This window comes from Notolabrus celidotus, chromosome 16 (genome assembly GCF_009762535.1).
Source record: "Notolabrus celidotus isolate fNotCel1 chromosome 16, fNotCel1.pri, whole genome shotgun sequence".
Lineage (NCBI taxonomy): Eukaryota > Metazoa > Chordata > Actinopteri > Labriformes > Labridae > Notolabrus > Notolabrus celidotus.
Genome location: NC_048287.1, coordinates 6,424,005 through 6,441,230, shown reverse-complemented (window position 1 = coordinate 6,441,230; position 17,226 = coordinate 6,424,005). Strand labels below are relative to the sequence as shown.

The following is a 17,226-nucleotide window of genomic DNA, read 5'->3' as shown; positions in this document are numbered from 1 at the left end:
GCTGGGGCGCCAAACCTGGCGAGAGAGAGCGGCGAGTAACCACTGAGATCCACGAGTGTAAAAATAGACCAGTTTACTTTTGATATTTCCAACCCAGTGTGTGCAGCTTTACAGAGAAATAGGTCATAAAATATTCAATGTTTCTTTGTAGCTTTACTGTCTGTGTGTGTGGGACTCCTAACAGGTGTTCTGCAGGTACACACGTCTGCTGTGAACAGTCAGCATACGTCTCTCCTGTATGTGGAACAAGTCAAAGTCATCAGAGGATGAATATGAGGTCATCACTTCACCTTCTTATCTCTCTGCGGTGAACCATTACTTTAACAGGAAGTGGTCTGAGCGATGATCCTCCTCACACTCACATGCGCAGTCACATAAGAAACAGAGACGGAGTCACATTACAGCCAGTGTTTAATTGAGTTTTCAATGAGTATGTTTTCTCACAAGGCATTAAATGTACAGCAAACTACCACTATTGTCATACATGGTGATGGGCTCACTCACCGATAATTATCGGTTCGATATTGGGAAAAATGACGTCACACCGATAAGTCCGATATTGAAAAAAATTGCCGATAACAAGAGCCGACTCAAACAAACCAAGATTGCTCTGATTACGGTCCCTTTCGTCTTGCCTGTGCTGCATGCACACACTGTATAAATAAGGCTGCATGCTGTTGTCACGACCATGACGTCAGACTACTGCCCCTGCAGGTAAACATGGCGCCTCCATCACCTGTGTGGGCTTTCATTACTACCTGCGACAAAGACAACGCGATTGCAATTTGCAACAAATGTTCAGCCGAAGTTCAGAGAGTAGGGAAAAGGAGCGTGACAGACAATATATCGAACCTCATCAGTCACCTAAAGTTTCATCATCACTACGACGGTGTATGGAAGGAATACGAAAATCTGCTGCGGCTAATGCTACCGAACCACCAGCCGAGAGCAAGAAGTCGTCTGGGCCCGTCTTGCACCTATCAACGAGGCATCTGAAAAGACAAAGAAGTTTGACAGAGACGTCTACATCCAAACGAGAAGTAACAGAAAGGCTACGGGAGAAGAGTGAGAGCAGCCAGGAGGACCACGGCTCAAAGGATAAGATCATTTAAATATTTTTTTTCTGAAAAGTTGGGGGCATCTACAAGATTTGATGGGGACTGTACAAAAATCTAATTCTAGTAATGCTGCTGTTTGAAATGTGAAAGTGTAGCTGCTTATTATCTGTCAGTAATAGAAAATGGAACTGAATTGGCTAAATAAGGTGAATGACATAAAAGAGAACTAATCTTGGGGTAAAGTTTTAATCCTCAATCACAGTTGTTATTGACATTCTGGGATTTATATCTTGTGGCATTTAAAAAAAGTTAAAAACCTTTGCTCCTCACTCAGGTACCACAGATGAGCTGCAGGCAAAGAGGACCAGGACAGACTGGAACCTCATTCTCTGCTGCTGCACGTGATGCACTTTTCAGGACTTTATTGCACTGAGACTGTTGTTTTGTAAAAAACTTAGAATTTTGAATTGACTAAAGCACTTTATTTTTTGTATTGACTGATGCATTCGGATTTTTTAAAACTGTAATAAAAGTTTTTATTTTTTGGGAGACTGAACTGTTGTTGTTTTTGTGATTACAGCTGTAGCAATGTCGGATACATTATTTGTTTAGGTCTAATGCAGAGCCATGATGTTGAATTCATCTTTGCACACTACATCCTGGCCTTTCTTACCGTCAGGTGAGTATAGACTATTAAAAAACTGATATCGGTTATCGGTAACGGTATCGGTTTGGAGAAGCAGGAAGTTATCGGTTATCGGTATCGGTGGAAAAAACAGTTATCGTGCATCCCTAGCTCACTCCATGCTGGAAAATAATACCATGACTACATGTCCACCGCATGAACACACATCCTGATGCCATGCACTAATATCCACCATGAGCTGAAAACAAAAAACACTCACTCCGTCTGAGCGTCTCTACGTGAAACCAGCGTATGAAACGGGAACAATACGCGCAAACTGCTAGAGAGAGAAGATGACCATGTTATAAACAATGCAACAACAATAAGAACAACAACAATCGACGAGAACAATAACAGTATTAAAGCTTTTCATGACCATATCAACATTCAGTGTATTGGAAAATACAATCCCAATAGACTCTTTGTATAAAAAAGAAGCTTTTCAAGTCAGCATGGAACAAATAACAGTTCGTTTCTCCGGGGCGGGGGAGGGGTGGATGACAGGAGCGGGTGTGCTTCCATAGATTCATGAGGAGGGGAGGTGTGTGTGTGTGTGGGGGGCTTTGTGTGTGTGTGTGTGTGTGTTAAGGCTGATTTATACTTCTGCGTCTCCCCTACGCAGCAGGGGCTGACACGGACATGAGCACCACATACTTGTGCGCCGATGTGTCCGTGTCTCGCTGCAATACTCCTCTGAAACACTAGAGGGCAGTGCGGTCTCTCTGATATCCGGTCGCCTGCTTCCGGTCCCGCTACGATCTCTGTTTACTTTTCCACAGAGATTCAGAGCGTGTTATGTTAATCTACAGCTGATACATGTTGCTGTTTATCATACAGACATGATTACATGAAGAATAGAGAGGAGGAGATGAAATACACGGCCGATGTGCGGCCGATGTCCGGGATCCCGGAAGTCCTGTAAATGCGGGAAACACAATGCCGCTGAGCGGACCAATCACAGGGCTTGCGGTCCGCGTTGATTCTACGTGTAGTTACATTTTGGAGGAGGTGAGCGTCAGCTACGTGCGTAGGCCTCTGTGTAGGTACGGGAGCTACGCGGACCCCCGGCGTAGGCTGCACCGTCAATTTGATGCAGAAGTATAAATCAGCCTTTAGGTAGGGAGAGGGAGTTCCAGGAGGAGGCGTGCAGGTCTATGTGGCGTAGCGTTTGGTCCACTGTTTGGCTATCCTGTCGTGCTCGGCTCTGTTGGTCAGGTACTGTGTGGCGATGCTTCCAACCAGAGGGTCGGCTGAAACACAAGAAGAAGAAGAGAACAGTCAGACTCAATGTGACACACTCTGTATTTATTTGTGCTCTAATGAGAGGTATGAGCCCTACGAGAAGAAACCAACTCTGTTAGACCCACTGACACATCACATAAACCACTACATGTCTCCTGGTGTCCTCCATGACCCAAACATGAGGATAGATTTGTGAACCAGTCAATACAACCCCGGGTTATTAAGTGAGAACTCCCCTTCACCAGTGTTTCATCAAATTAGCCAGCGACACTTCAAGGAGGCTGAACAGTGAACTCCAGTGTCACAGAGCCACCTCCCTCCGTACTTACACAACAAAAGAGGAAAAAACAGAAAGAAAAGAGAGGGATGTTGGAAGACAAGAAAGGCAGAGCCAGGGTGACGTCACCCATGTCATGTCACGCTGTACGCACTGCCTTCTCCTTTTCTGCCATTTTCATGAGGGAAGAGAGGAGAGAACAGAAAGGAAACACAGAAAGGAGTGGAGAGATGTAAGAAAGAAAGACAGGGCAATGGCGAGAATCCTGTTTGGGGTGGGTGAGGCTGCATGCTCTACCACTCCCTACTCCCTTATTCTAATGTGGGACAAATACATGGAAGGGATGATGTATGGTTAGCAGGTAGTTATGGGAAATAGAATCCAGACAGGGTGAGACAAGACCCTAACTACTAACTAACTTAAGATGCAAACACATTGTTAAAGACACTGATTCAAGATTATTTTATTCATTTAAATGATTTATGTTTACAGTTTTTAAAAATAGCCCCAGTGATTCCTCGTCAGTGATCGTTCCATGGTGATGGATTCTTCTCTGCCTGTTGTGGTGGATTGAACATGAAACTGTCCTCATTCAGCTCTCCTTCTTCTCTGAGCTCTGTGGTTCACACACCTTTAAAAAGAAACTAATGTCACAACTTTGAACCCTGCTGCTATCATCACCATCAGCTCCTAGTTAGAGCTGGCTCAGGCTTTGACCAGTTCTTAGTTATGTTGCTATAGGCTTAGACTGCCGGGGGGAACTGGCGCACTGACACACTGGGATCCTACCTCACCCCTTCCCCCCCAACCCCCTCATCATCTACTTTAACTCTTCCTGTCCCATTAAAGTTACTAACCATAGACCTTTCTGGAGTCCCTGAGCTCCCTTGTCTCGTTGGTTCCTCTGAGCTGCTGTAGCAGTCCTCCTGTGTGGACGTTCCAGACTCCAGCTGATATGGACGTGCTGGACTCCAGCGGCAACAGCTACTACTACTTGTCTCACCACTATCACAGCTCCCTCTATCTCTTATTCTCCTCTATCCCTCTTTCCAGACCCAACACGGTCTCAGCAGATGTGTGTCTAACATGAGTCTGGTTCTGTCCGAGGTTTCTGCCTGTTAAAGGAAGTTTGTCCTTGCCACTGTAACTTGCTAAATGCTGCGAGGTGCATTGCTCATGGTGGATGAAGGTGTTGGGTCTCTGTTAATGATTTAACATAGAGTGGTCTAAACCTGCTCTGTTTCACCTCACCTTACGGTCTATGGTGTCAACAAGCAGAAGCTAAATGTGTCTGAACTCTTTTCCGTGGATTGATTTGACATGACGTGTGATCAGTTTGTCTCTGGTGTTGCTCATGTTAGTGAAAGTTAATAACCGTGGTCAAGGGGTTTTGACCAATCAGAATCAAGCATCTTACACAGACAGAAGATCAGAAAGAGAGCCGGGTAATGAGAAATAAAAATGCCCCCATTGAAGCCATTGAAGCTGCTGTCTTTGTTAGGGCTCTCTTAAAAAGGCGATTCTGTATTTCAGCGCTCATGAAAGAGAGAGCAAAAAACCTTCATGTGCATTTATCATGAAATGCTTAAAAGAAACCTGAAACATCCAGAAGAAAATGGACTGTTTAGAGACACCGAACCTTTTCAAGGTGCACTATAATGTAAACATCAATTCACCCGAGGGGGACAACGAGATTTCAGCTCCAGCCTTCAGAAATCCACATCAGTGACAGTCATATATTATTTATAAAGACGTGCAGCATGTGTACACAGTCACACTGTTTGACATCCAATTACCTGACGCGGTGCATCAGAGTGTAAAACGGTGCAGAAACCTGCAGACGACCACTCTGCTCATCAACATGCATGAGACTTTTATTGCAACCCGTGAAAAACCGCAGAAAGCTGTACATCAAACAAATAGAGTTCTGTTATTCCTGAGGTCTGGCGTGGAGCGTGTAGCGTGTGATGGACAGCGCCGTCGACCCTTTCATCGACAGCATGGTAGAATGTGCTTTTCGCTGTAAATCACAGGTGATCATAGCCGGTCCAGCAGCGTCCTGTCTGTTAATTCACACACGTCCGGTCAGTAAATAGCCTCCGTTATGAATCCCCAACGGCTCCTCTATTGATCACGCCGATGCTCGACTTGCTGTCCAGCTGGTCAATTTCTCAGTGAGGTGACAGAGAGACACACACTCCCTGAGTCACACACACAAACACTGCTCAGATTCAGACCCTCTCCTGCGGGGGGCTCGGCCCGCTGACGGGAGCGCCGCAACGAGCTCGGCTGAGCAAGCAGCACAAACAGCCCTCCGCTCTAATCCCTGACAGGGTTTCAATGATGGGGGTTTACAGGCTTATACTCAGATTTCTGGATGAATGGATCCTCACATATCTCAGCATTGTAGCCTGCAGCTGGAAGAATCTCACTTCTTACGAGACAGCTCGTGAAAGATTTCCAGAATCATCATGTCAAAGGATGCTTTATGTCACGCCTCCCTTGTTTGACCAGCTCTGGCTTTGAAGGTCAAAACTAGACCGTCCTTAAAGATCAGAGAGGACGGATTAGAAGCTGCAGCGCCGCTCTGTTCATACATGTACGACGTCAGTATGTTCAAACAATGTTTGAAGGAGAACAGCATCTGAAACTATTTTTATACTTCTTATCCTACAAGCACCCCTCAAACATGGAGCATGCTGTGAAGCTTCTTTTTTGTGTTATTCTTCAGTCTCCTTATTTCGGTCTCAGCAGATGTGTGTCTAACATGAGTCTGGTCCTGCTGGAGGTTTCTGCCAGTTAAAGGAAGTTTGTCCTTGCCGCTGTAGGAGTCCCTGAGCGCCCTTGTCTCCTAGGTTCCTCTGGATCTCTGCCGTAGACTTCCTGCTGCTACGGACTTGCTAAGGGCTACAACTACTACTATCAGTCTCACCACTATCATCCCTCTCTCTCTCTTCAACTCTCTCTATCCCTCTCTCCAACACGGCCTCAGCAGATGTGTGTCTAAACATGAGTCTGGTCCTGCTGGAGGTTTCTGCCTGTTAAATGAAGTTTGTCCTTGCCACTGTAACTTGCTAAATGCTGCAAAGTGCTCTGCTCATGGTGGATTAAGATGAGATCAGACTGAGTCCTGTGTGTAAGATGGGACTGGATCTGATCCTGTCTTGATGTTGGGTCTTTGTTAATAATAGAACATAGAGTACGGTCTAGACCTGCTCTGTTTGGAAAGAGTCTGAACATAACATTTGATGGGATTTGATGATGTATAAATAAAGATTGATGGATTGACTTTAGAAAACTTGATGATAAATATGAGACAAACAGGGGTTGTAACAAAATGTCGCCAAATCCCAACAAATGTTCTGAGACCGTTGGAGAGAGGGATAGAGGGAGATGAAGAGAGAGAGATGATAGTGGATAAAGTGTCTGTTTCAAGGTACGAATTATTATTTGTTTCAAGGAACACTTGTAAGACTCTTTCATGATTCAGTTTTTTACAGTTTTTTTTATTTTTACCATTTTGAGGTTCCTTTGTGTTCTAGTGATACATTTTCATGTCCATTTAAAAGTACACTTTATTGTTTGTTTTAAGGTATGAATGAGTGCCTGTTTCAAGGTACACTGTGCTGCCTGCTTTAAAGTACACTCTGTGTCTGTCTCTAAGAATACCATAAGGTTTACTTCAGTGCCTGTTTCAAGGTTTGCTTTACTCTCTGTTTAGAAATATACTGAAGGATCTATTTTAAGGTACTCTTCTGCAAACTCTGAGTAATTAACGTCAAGTTACTTTTGAAACACGCTTACATGTCTGTTTTGAGGTTGGTTTTCTTTTGTTTGTGTTTTTGTGAGCCTGTTTGAATTATTTGAGGCACATTAAGTGTCTGTTTTGTTTGTTTTAAGGAACATTTTGGTGTCTGTTTTAAAGTACACTCTACTGTCTGTTTCAAGTTGCTCTTCTTCTGTTTTGGCGTCCATCACAGGGTTTTGTTTAAGGAAACTTTATTATTTATTTTTTTTAAGTTACATTTTTGGACATTGTCTCCTTTAATTGACAGGACAGCTGAAGAGAGACAGGAAATGTGGAGAGTAGAGAGTGGGGGAGGATATGCAGTAAATGGTTGAGGTTGGAATCGAACCTGCGACCTCTGCGACGAGGGCTGAGGCCTCTGTGTACGGGGTGCACGTTTAGACCTCTAGGCCAGGGGTGTCCAAAGTACGGCCCGGGGGCCAAATGCGGCCCAATGTCCATTTAATTATGCCCCCAAGCTTCCATCTTAAAATGTGTTATTATAGCAAAGAAATTAATCACCTTCTGAATCACCTGTACATTTGCAGTTTCTTTCAAGCGCACAAACAAAACTAAAGTCAATCCAGAAACATCTCAAAAAGTTTCATATGGACTACTTTTATAAATTCAAAGCTCTGGATATTCTGCAGGAATATAATTAGGAGGAAACACAAGAGCTCTTAAAGTTGACAGTTTTTTTCAAATTCATGTTTTTATCATGATGTGAAAATGTTCTTGATGAACACTGAAAGTTCAGAAGACACAAGACAAGATCAAAATTAGGAAATTGTGCAGAAAAGGCAAAATTTGGTGCAGAACAAATTGTTCAGAATGTAGGACAAGTTTTAGAATTATTTAGTTCTTAAAATGTTGTCTGCTGGTCAGAAAAGTCTTAAAAACAACATGAAATAGAAGTGTGATGAAATCCAGATCATGATCCTGCCATAGAAAAATAACAAGACAATATTTTTTCCCACATTGCCAGACCCGAATGAAAAACATTCTACAGAAGAAGATCAAGTTTGCTCATGTTTAAGTGGCTTGTGGAGAACTGAGGACTTCCTAGTTACTGATTTATTGAGAAAAAAATGTAAAATAATTGTTATTAAATAGAGATTTCATATATAACTTTTATGCTTCCTAAGTCACCTAAGTCTCAGTAGGAGCCACTGGCCCTGAAGTATTCTGACAACATCAAATGTGGCCCTCTTTGAAAAAAGTTTGGACACCCCTGCTCTAGGCCAACGGCACCCCAAGTTTAAGGAAAGTTTTGGTATTTTTTAGGTTACTTTTTTGATGAAGCTCTGAGTATTTGCTTCACGGTATGTTTCAACATGTTTCAAACAACCTCTAAGGGTCTGGTTTTGGGTACCTGTAAGCACCTGTTGAAGGTGTCTCTTAGCCTCTGTATGAGGCAGCCCTCAGTGTCAGACTTCTTTTTAAACTTGTGGTTCAAATTAAATGATATGTTTGGTTGTGTCTTACCACACAGACTCTTAGGAATAAGGTTTGGAGCACATTAAGGTGTGAGAAAATAAATAAATGAATGCACTCTGACTTTTTGTGTCACAGCAGACTTGAAGCCCTGGTCTACATGTGGAGGTCCTCTGCTTTTCATCCAAACACTGCCACCAATATCAAACACAAAGGGATTACAGAAGTCTTTCTATGTCATCTTTGCAACCTGCTCAGGTAAGGCCTCGTATGGAATCCAGAGATCATTACTTTTGTAGGCAGATGCAGAAAGAGTAAATGTGAACATCCTGACTGAGGAACTTTGTAGTTCATTTAAAGAATACTGTGACCAAGACATCTTTATGATGACTAGTTCCTTCAGAGTTCAGAAGACAAATGTTAAAATTGTTGGATTAACTTTGCAATCATACCAACAGATCAGACCGCGTGAGTCGTTCTTTAAGGCAATCTCAGCTCCTCTTGTCTTGTTCCTTTCACTCCCTTCAGATAGAGCACAGAGAGCAGACAGGAGCTGCAGCGGCTGAGGACATAAACTGTTTTTATCTCACACATTCTGATATCAATCCAGATAGCAAAGCCGTCCTTTCAGGCAGAGCGTGGCGTGTGTTATTACAGGTTTGACAAAGTGACACCCCCTGAAGCTACTGCTGAGGGAGGAAAGCCGGCACTTTTATTATAAAAGACTGGCCGGATATCCACACACATCAGCCAGAGACAGAGGCCGTGCAGACAGCAGCAGCAGCAGCAGCAGCAGCAGCAGCAGGAGGATGAGGAGGGGGAGGAGGAGGAATCCCTCTGGCTTTGTTAAAAATTGAAGATGACTTTTTGGACGTTTCACAGGAGAAGACAGGGAGGAAAAGTGTTGACACCAGACAGAGGCCCACGGCTGGATTTGAGCCTGAGATACGCTTTGACAAGGAATGTGACTTGGCCCCAACGAGCCATCGGGACGCCTCAGGTAGAGATCTGCCTGTGGGACGATGTGCAGGGCTCAGTGTGGCATGACGGCAGGGACGGCGGCCCCCGGGAGGGTTGATTAACTGTCATTCCATCCTCCACCCCCGCTTTAATGAGCCACATGCCGGTGATCTCCGCCTGCACGGGAAGGAAGAACTTCAGACGGAGGGAGGTGGGGATATTTTTAGGGTATTTCAGACCCACACTCAGCACTTCAGGCTGGGTTTAAAAAACTTAAACAAGTGGAGAGGCGTGTAGCGGGTGGACTGATTCTGATGAGGCAAGAGGCAGAAAGAGGGATGGAAAAGTGTGTGGGTAACAGGAAGGAGGGGTGACGGGGTGTTTTTTATGTTTTGGCAGGGACGGGGGTGTCAATCAAGCCTCTTTTGTATCTTACTTTAAAGGAATCGGCTCATTTCATCTCACCAACATCTGAAAACGTGGAGGAAGAGAAGGAGAGGAAAAGCTATTCTCATTTTTTCTTTTCGCCCACAGAGGGAGAATATCCGCTCGGAGGTTTATCAAAGAGAAATCCCAGCAGAGACCGCAAGCTATCATCAGAGGACTTCACCATCATCACTATCGCTCTTTCTTTTCCGGGGCCATCTCATTCCCCACCATTCAACTTTGGAATCACCCGTCTGTCTTCTGCCCTTTTAAGCCCCGGCCTTTCTTCCTCCAGCACATTTCTCAGTCCTCTCTCTCTCTCTCTCTCTCTCTCTCCCTCTCTCCCTCTCTCTCTCTCTCTCTCTATCTCTCTCTCTCTCTCTGATATCGGACACCTTTTTCTTCTGCTTTTACCACCTCTGCGTGCTCAGTTTAAAACTTCACATCAACACACATGACTCGGTGTAGTGGCTGAGGACACGTTGAGCTGGAAATAACTTGTTTTACTGCTCATGTAAAAGACAGATTGAATTCCCTCGCCTCCTGTTTCTCTGCTGTGCTGCTGAACTGAACCATAATGGATCTAATCAGCTTTAAAAATGTCTTCTCCTTGACCGGTGTCAGCTGTTTACAGGCGTGTGTTTAGCCAGCCAGCCTGCTTAAATATTGATTTGACTGCAATGAAGGGAGCAGAGAAAACCCAGGCTCACTGTTAACAGCCTCATACTGAAGAGAGGGGACGCTAATGTTGTGTAAACAGTGATTATTTTCTAGCTCTTATGTGCACAATAACTGAAGCTTTACAATGGATCAGAGGAAGTGATGGTTATTAAAGATCCGGCCTGTATTTTTTAAAAGGGACAGGTCTCAGCGCTAAAAGACTAATTCAAAAAGCCGTGTATCACAGAGAGTTACAGTCTTCATAAGGAGAAACCAAGAGTCAACCTCCGGTCTCAAAATATGAAGCCAATGTGGAAGTGTTATAAACTGCAATTCATCAAGAATCCACTTGAGGCTGGCTGCAGAAACACCGGAAACCACATACACACCCATTCAAAGAAGACGATCTTTACAGCAGAAATAAACATGTTTACAGCCTGGTACAAAAACGGCTTGGGTCTACGTAGCTAATTTGTTTATTGGCACACACTGTACGGAGGGGGAACTTTTTTCTAAAGCGACAGTTCAGAAGATATTAAGTATACAAGTTTTTTCCCAAATAAGGACATGACCGACTTGATTGACAGGCGGGAACACATAGCTGTTGGCTAGGAGGCTCAAACCCTGCCTCACTCTTTTAGCATTTCCAATATGGCTCCCACCGACGATTGGCTTCAAAACAGCGCTCAGGAACAGACATCATGGATACCACGTCTCTATGGGAGAAACGTGCTGCAAATTCAGATATCATGGAAGTTCACAAACGACCAAAACAAATGCATCAACAGCAACACGCTGCAAATACATGAATGATGCAAATCTAAACACACACCAACACAACAAACACAGGCGAAAGAAAGACAACGCAAATCCAGATATGACAACAGAGGAGCTCCAGGCCTGTAGGGGGCGCTCAGTGGAACAGTGTGACTTACAGAAGAAAGCAAGAAATAGGAGGCAGAGAACTCATCATCGGACAACATAATGACAGACACCACTACTGTGGAAAAACACAACTTTTACTGAGAACATTGTTTCTAAAGGAAAGCTAGCTGTGCTAAGCTTACAGCTTCTAGATGTGACTAACGTTAGCTATGACACTCTAGTAAGCTGCAGAGCTCAATCAGCCCTGCAGATATTGTAACTTAGTAGGGATGGGCATTTCAAGCCAAAACACTATTCGATAATCATTGGCATCTATTCCAGGATTATTCGATTAATCACCCCCCCTCCCTCTCTCTCACACACCTGCCTGTCCCATTAACAGATCTCGTAGCACAACGCATCAATCTCAACAGAGCAGATGGAGCGGGACAGGAAGTCAGGCACCAAAACAAAATGATTAATTTTCAGAATAAAACACTGTGTTATCACCAGATCGTATTTCACTTAACTACAACAGCAAACCGTCATGATGAGCGGAGCCAGGCCTGGAGTCAACAGGTCAGAGGTTTTCAGAGGACCAGAAAGACAACATGGATGAGGAGAGGAGGAGGAGAATCCTTGATTTAGTAATTACCAGCGCAGCAAAAATGGCAGAGACCAGTATTAGTAGCAAGGAACAGCTTGGTTTTGAAACACTGGATGCTCCAGCAGCTTTTAAATCTGACTTATGGAAGTATTTCAGTTTACTCGTGTCAAGAAATGAGGAAAGGAGACAAGGTGGTTGTCCAACAAACAACAACATGCAGACAATGCCAGACGAAGGTGACATACACCTCCAGGAAATTGAGTAAAATGAGAAGACTCAAGAGGATGTGAGGAATGAGGCATCGGTATCCCAATAACTTCATATGGTTAGATTTTGATATGGTTATATCCTTTGTATATTTTGTTTTTTTTTAGCTGCTGATCTTCATGAAGGGTTGATAAGACAGCTTTCTAAGTGGACATGATTTGAAATCTGAGCTTCCCCCCCTGAGAGTGACATCAGAGGATGATGATCTCTATCCCTCAATAACTGAATCCAATAAATGATTCACCAAAAGGATAATTCTCCTGTTTATTACAGATACTGAACATTATGTCAGTGTTTAAACCTTCTTTTTAACAATTTTAAAGTCATATTTAATTGAAAGACATCCACCTAATGACTCCCTGAAATCCCAGAGGTCTTTACCGAAACAGACGAAGTGTGAAATGTCTAAAAGGCTTCAGCAGAGTCTCCCTCTCTGTAACCTGCCCGTCTGCCGCTCTGCACAAAGAGCTCCACTCAAACCGCAAAGTGACACACTTCTACGTACATTATCCACGCAGAATGGACGTGTCAGTCAAGCTGTCACGGCTGGAATTGGAGGGAGAAATATGTGTGTGCGGGTGTGTGTGTGTGTGTGTGTGTATTTATGTGTCAGTGTAACTCTCACCAGGGTTGCAGTCAGTGAGAAGGGAGCAGATGGACAGCAGGACCTTGGAGATGGTGAGGGCAGGACTCCAGTTGTCCTTCAGGATGTCCAGACAGATCACCCCCTGACTGTTGATGTTACAGTGGTAGATCCTCGTACGAAACGTCACCTGAACACACACACAAACACACAGAATCACATTAATACATCTTATCAAAAGAAAACCTCTTTAAGTTGTAACCAACATTAGTAAAATTACACGGATCCAGTGATGACATTCAGACCTTTGTTTTCAGTGTGGGACATTTAGACGCTGCATACAGGAATGTTAAGAACCTTTTGGACTCCAGGAAAATTGTATCGTGGGCAAATGGTGAGAGAGGATTCTACTAGGCATGGGACACTTAAAGCCTGCCTCCTCCATGTTAACAGATTGGACATGAGTCAAATGAGAAAACCAAAATACACGTCAAGTATTTTATCTCAAACTTTCTGTCATCAAAGTTCGTTCTTTTCAGGATGATTTAAGTGGAATGCCAATTTCTTAAAGAAGTTAAGTTTAAACAAGTTATTTGATGCTAAAAAGATGATTGATTGACAGCACTGTTGACAAATGCAGCTCCTGCACATAGACTGTATAAATAATGGACGTAGTATCTGATGTAACTCATCCGTTCTGAAGTGCTGTTTTGAAACCAATATTTGGCGGGAGCCATATTGGAAATGCTGAACTCAACATAAATTCTGTCGAGCTAGTGTGAAGTAAAGAGGCGGGCTTTGAGCCTCCACGCTAACCAGTGTTCCCGTCTGTCAATCAAGTCAGCTGTGCCTCTCATACTGGGAAACTGGTAATCTTTATAACTTCGAAATTGCCGTGTTATGAAAAAATTAACCCCCCGTACAGTGTGTGTCGATCTAGAAATGAGCTATCCAGACTACACTCGTTTTTTGTTCCAGTCTGTAAACATGTTTATTTCTGCTGTAAAAATCGACTTTTTTGAATTGGTGTGTATGTGGTTTCAGGTACTTCTGGAGCCAGCCTCAAGTGGACACTCGAGGAACTGCAGCTTTTAACGCTTCTGAATTGGCTTCAATTTTCAAGGCGGGAGGTTTGCCACTTGCTCCTGCAGATTGAGTAGGCGAGGTAAGGTGAGAGGGAAAAATAACCAACACAAACACACAGCGATACTTCAGCTGTGCTCCTTTGGCCACAAAACCAAATTTAAGATGACGTTTTAACCAAATTCGACAACATCTTGAAGTTGCCTTTGCCGACAAGTAGACCAATGTTACAGTTTTAAAAATGTATTAATGGTAAAACAGATGTACAGACATGACGATGAAAGGCAGTGAAATAAGCAGTTTAAGCATCAGCTGCTCAGAAATAAAATCAGAAACATTCAGCTGATTCTCTGCACAGACCTATAAAGGGCGTCTTTCCATATCCTAATCCATCAGTAAACTACTGCCTCATCTCAAATCAATGAGAGCATCTGAAGGCAGTTATAAGATAAATACACAGCTCAGTATAAAGGAAAAAATCATTGGACATTCGTTGCAGACTAAGACTCTTTAAACTCTGTTTACAAAGTCTGATGGTGATGCTGACGGTCCCTGTGGGTCTGAATAAGTCACAACACAGCCCTGTATTACTGCCAACCATCAACACCAGCAGCACAAGCTCATTAAGGAGTGACCTTTGACCTTCTTTAAAACAGAGACTGCTGACCAGGACAGACAGTCCATGCGGGCTTTAACTCTGCTTTCTTTGTGAGTGCAGCGTGCCCTCCTTTCTTTCCTCCCTCTGTTATCCTCTCATTAAGTCTCCGTTCCTCCCTTTCTGTCCTCTTTTCAGGAGAAACAAACAATAGTCGCTCCCTCCTCTCATCCCACGCTGCTATTACCGAGACAGAGCAACAAACAGGACACACTCACTGACGTGAAATGAGACGCAGAGACTGGACAAGGTCTAACGTCTGCCTCTCCTCTTCTGTTCTTACACCTTTAGCTGAGTTGGGTTAGCGTTGGCATGCTAATGCTGGCAGCTCATGAAAAAGATCCTTGGCCGGTCTGTGTGGTCTCATTAACAGCCTGTAATCCTATCACAGCTGATGCTAATAGATTATGATGCTGCCTCCGCGTAACAAAAGCTGCGGGTCTAATCCTGCACCCCTCTCTATAACAGATTCATCACTCAGCCTCTAAAATTAACCCCTGCATCATCATTCTGTCTCACCAACGCGTTCAGTTAGTCTGATCACGACACACAGATACAGAATCTGCATGGAGGCGGACGTTTGTTGTAGATTCATCTTTCAAAACGAGAAACTGGTGACAGCATGATGTTTTCAGGTCGTTGGGCTGACATTGCACGTCCTGCATGCACACGTCTCAGCTCTGATGGTCACACAATATATCATTCAGCCCTTTCTCCCTCTGAGAGATGAACGTGTGAAAGGCAGATGCCTGAAAATATCAGAGCCTAGAAGTCCAAAAATGTCAGGACTTCATCTGTGAAAGGCCAATGTGACAAACCCTCCCTAGACCTCTATGTTAGAGGATCAGGATTGTCTTTAACTGGCCTCATCATCCTAACACAAGCAATGAGCCAGCGGAATGAGCAGCTGCAGCTGTTGGGTCGGTGGCTGTGAGCCGGTGAGCTGCTGGATGACACCGCTCACAGCCAGACTGGAAAAACAAGACACAGGGGGCCAAGAGTTAGACCAGCTCAGTTTCCCCCTCAGCGCAGACTGCCAGGAAGGAGTGACTGGTCAGGAGGAGATGATATGATTGTTGCTCTTTGGGAGTCAAGTTTCAACCCAAACCTGTGACAAATGATGCAATGTTCTATTTTCCACAACAAAATGTGTGTTTTTCCAACAATGCAACAGTAGGGCCAACTACCGTCTAATCTGAGCTTCACTGGTTTTGGTGTGGATGCTCTAAAACATCAAAATAGAGTAGTCCACATATCTTACACGGAGGAATACATGGTTTTTTTTTCTGAAACTTCTTCTTTACATAACGTAAGACAAATAAATATATAAATTAAGTGTTTAACAAATAATTCTGACATATTTCAACCTTGGCCTCTTAGGTTCAACCTCATTGCATTAAAAACAGTCATGACTCTGTAGTGGAAATCACTGCATGGCCTCAAAATCACCTCCAAAAACCATTGTATGTGAACACAGTTTGTCACTGCATCCACAAATACAAAGAAGAAACCAGATATTAACATGATCCAGAAACACTGGAGACTTCTCTGGACCTGAGCCCGTCTGAGATGGACTGAGGTGATGTGGAAAACTGTCCTGTGGTCTGATGAATCAACATCAGACATTCTTTTTGGAAATCATGGACGCCGTGTCCTCTGCTCTAAAGAGGAGAGGGACCACCCAGCATGTTATCAGCTCACAGTTCAAAGCCAGCATCCCTGATGGTATGTGGATCATAAGAGTCCATGACATGGGTAGCTAACACATCTATGAAGGCTCCATTAATGCTGAACAATACAGGTTAAAGGCTGATTTATACTTCTGCGTCTCCCCTACGCAGCAGGGGCTGACGCAGACATGAGCACCACATACTTGTGCGTCGGTGAGTCCGTGTCGCGCAGCAATTCTCCGCCGAAACGCCTGAGGGCAGTGCGGTCTCTCTGATAGCCGGCCGCCTGCTTCCGGTCCCGCTACGATCTCTGTTTACTTTTCCACAGAGATTCAGAGCGTGTTATGTTAATCTACAGCTGATACATGTTGCTGTTTATCATACAGACATGATTACATGAAGAATAGAGAGGAGGAGACGAAATACACGGACGATGTGCGGCCGATGTCCGGGATCCCGGAAGTGCGGTAAATGCGGGAAACACAAAGCCGCCGAGCGGACCAATCACAGGGCTTGCGGTCCGCGTCGGCTCTACGGGGAGTTACATTTTGGAGGAGGTGCACGTCAGCTACGTGCGTAGGCCTCGGCGTAGGTACGGGAGCTACGCGGACCCCTGGCGTAGGGTACGCCGTCGATTCAACGCAGAAGTATAAATCAGCCTTTAGGAGCAACATATGCTGCCATCCAGACAATGACTTCTTCAGGAAGACCTTACATATTTCAGCAAGACAACGCCAAACCACCTTCTGCACGTATTACAACAGCATGGCTCTGTAGTAGAGTCCAGGTGCTAAACTGGCCTGCCTGCAGTCCTGGCTTGAAAACATATGGAGCATAATGAAACAAAAAATACGACAAAGGAGACCCTGAGCTGTTGAGCAGCTGAAATCCTCTATCAGGCAAGAATGAGACATTTCACTTTAAAGTCGAGAAACTGGTCTCCTGGTTCACAAACGCTTACAGAGTGT

General features: G+C 44.2%; 1 protein-coding gene across 1 annotated transcript in view; it reads right to left on the bottom strand.

Moving 5' to 3' along the window:
* Positions 1-393: 393 nt before the first annotated feature.
* Positions 394-17,226, bottom strand: part of LOC117828450 (ubiquitin-conjugating enzyme E2 E2-like) — a 104,688-nt gene continuing 87,855 nt past the window's right edge. The window contains exons 5-6 of the mRNA XM_034705600.1: positions 12,893-13,040; positions 394-2,993 (exon numbers count right to left, since the gene is read on the bottom strand). Of these exons, the coding sequence (XP_034561491.1) occupies positions 2,896-2,993; positions 12,893-13,040 (246 nt within the window). The 3' untranslated portion in view covers positions 394-2,895. The remainder of the gene's footprint in view (positions 2,994-12,892; positions 13,041-17,226) is intronic.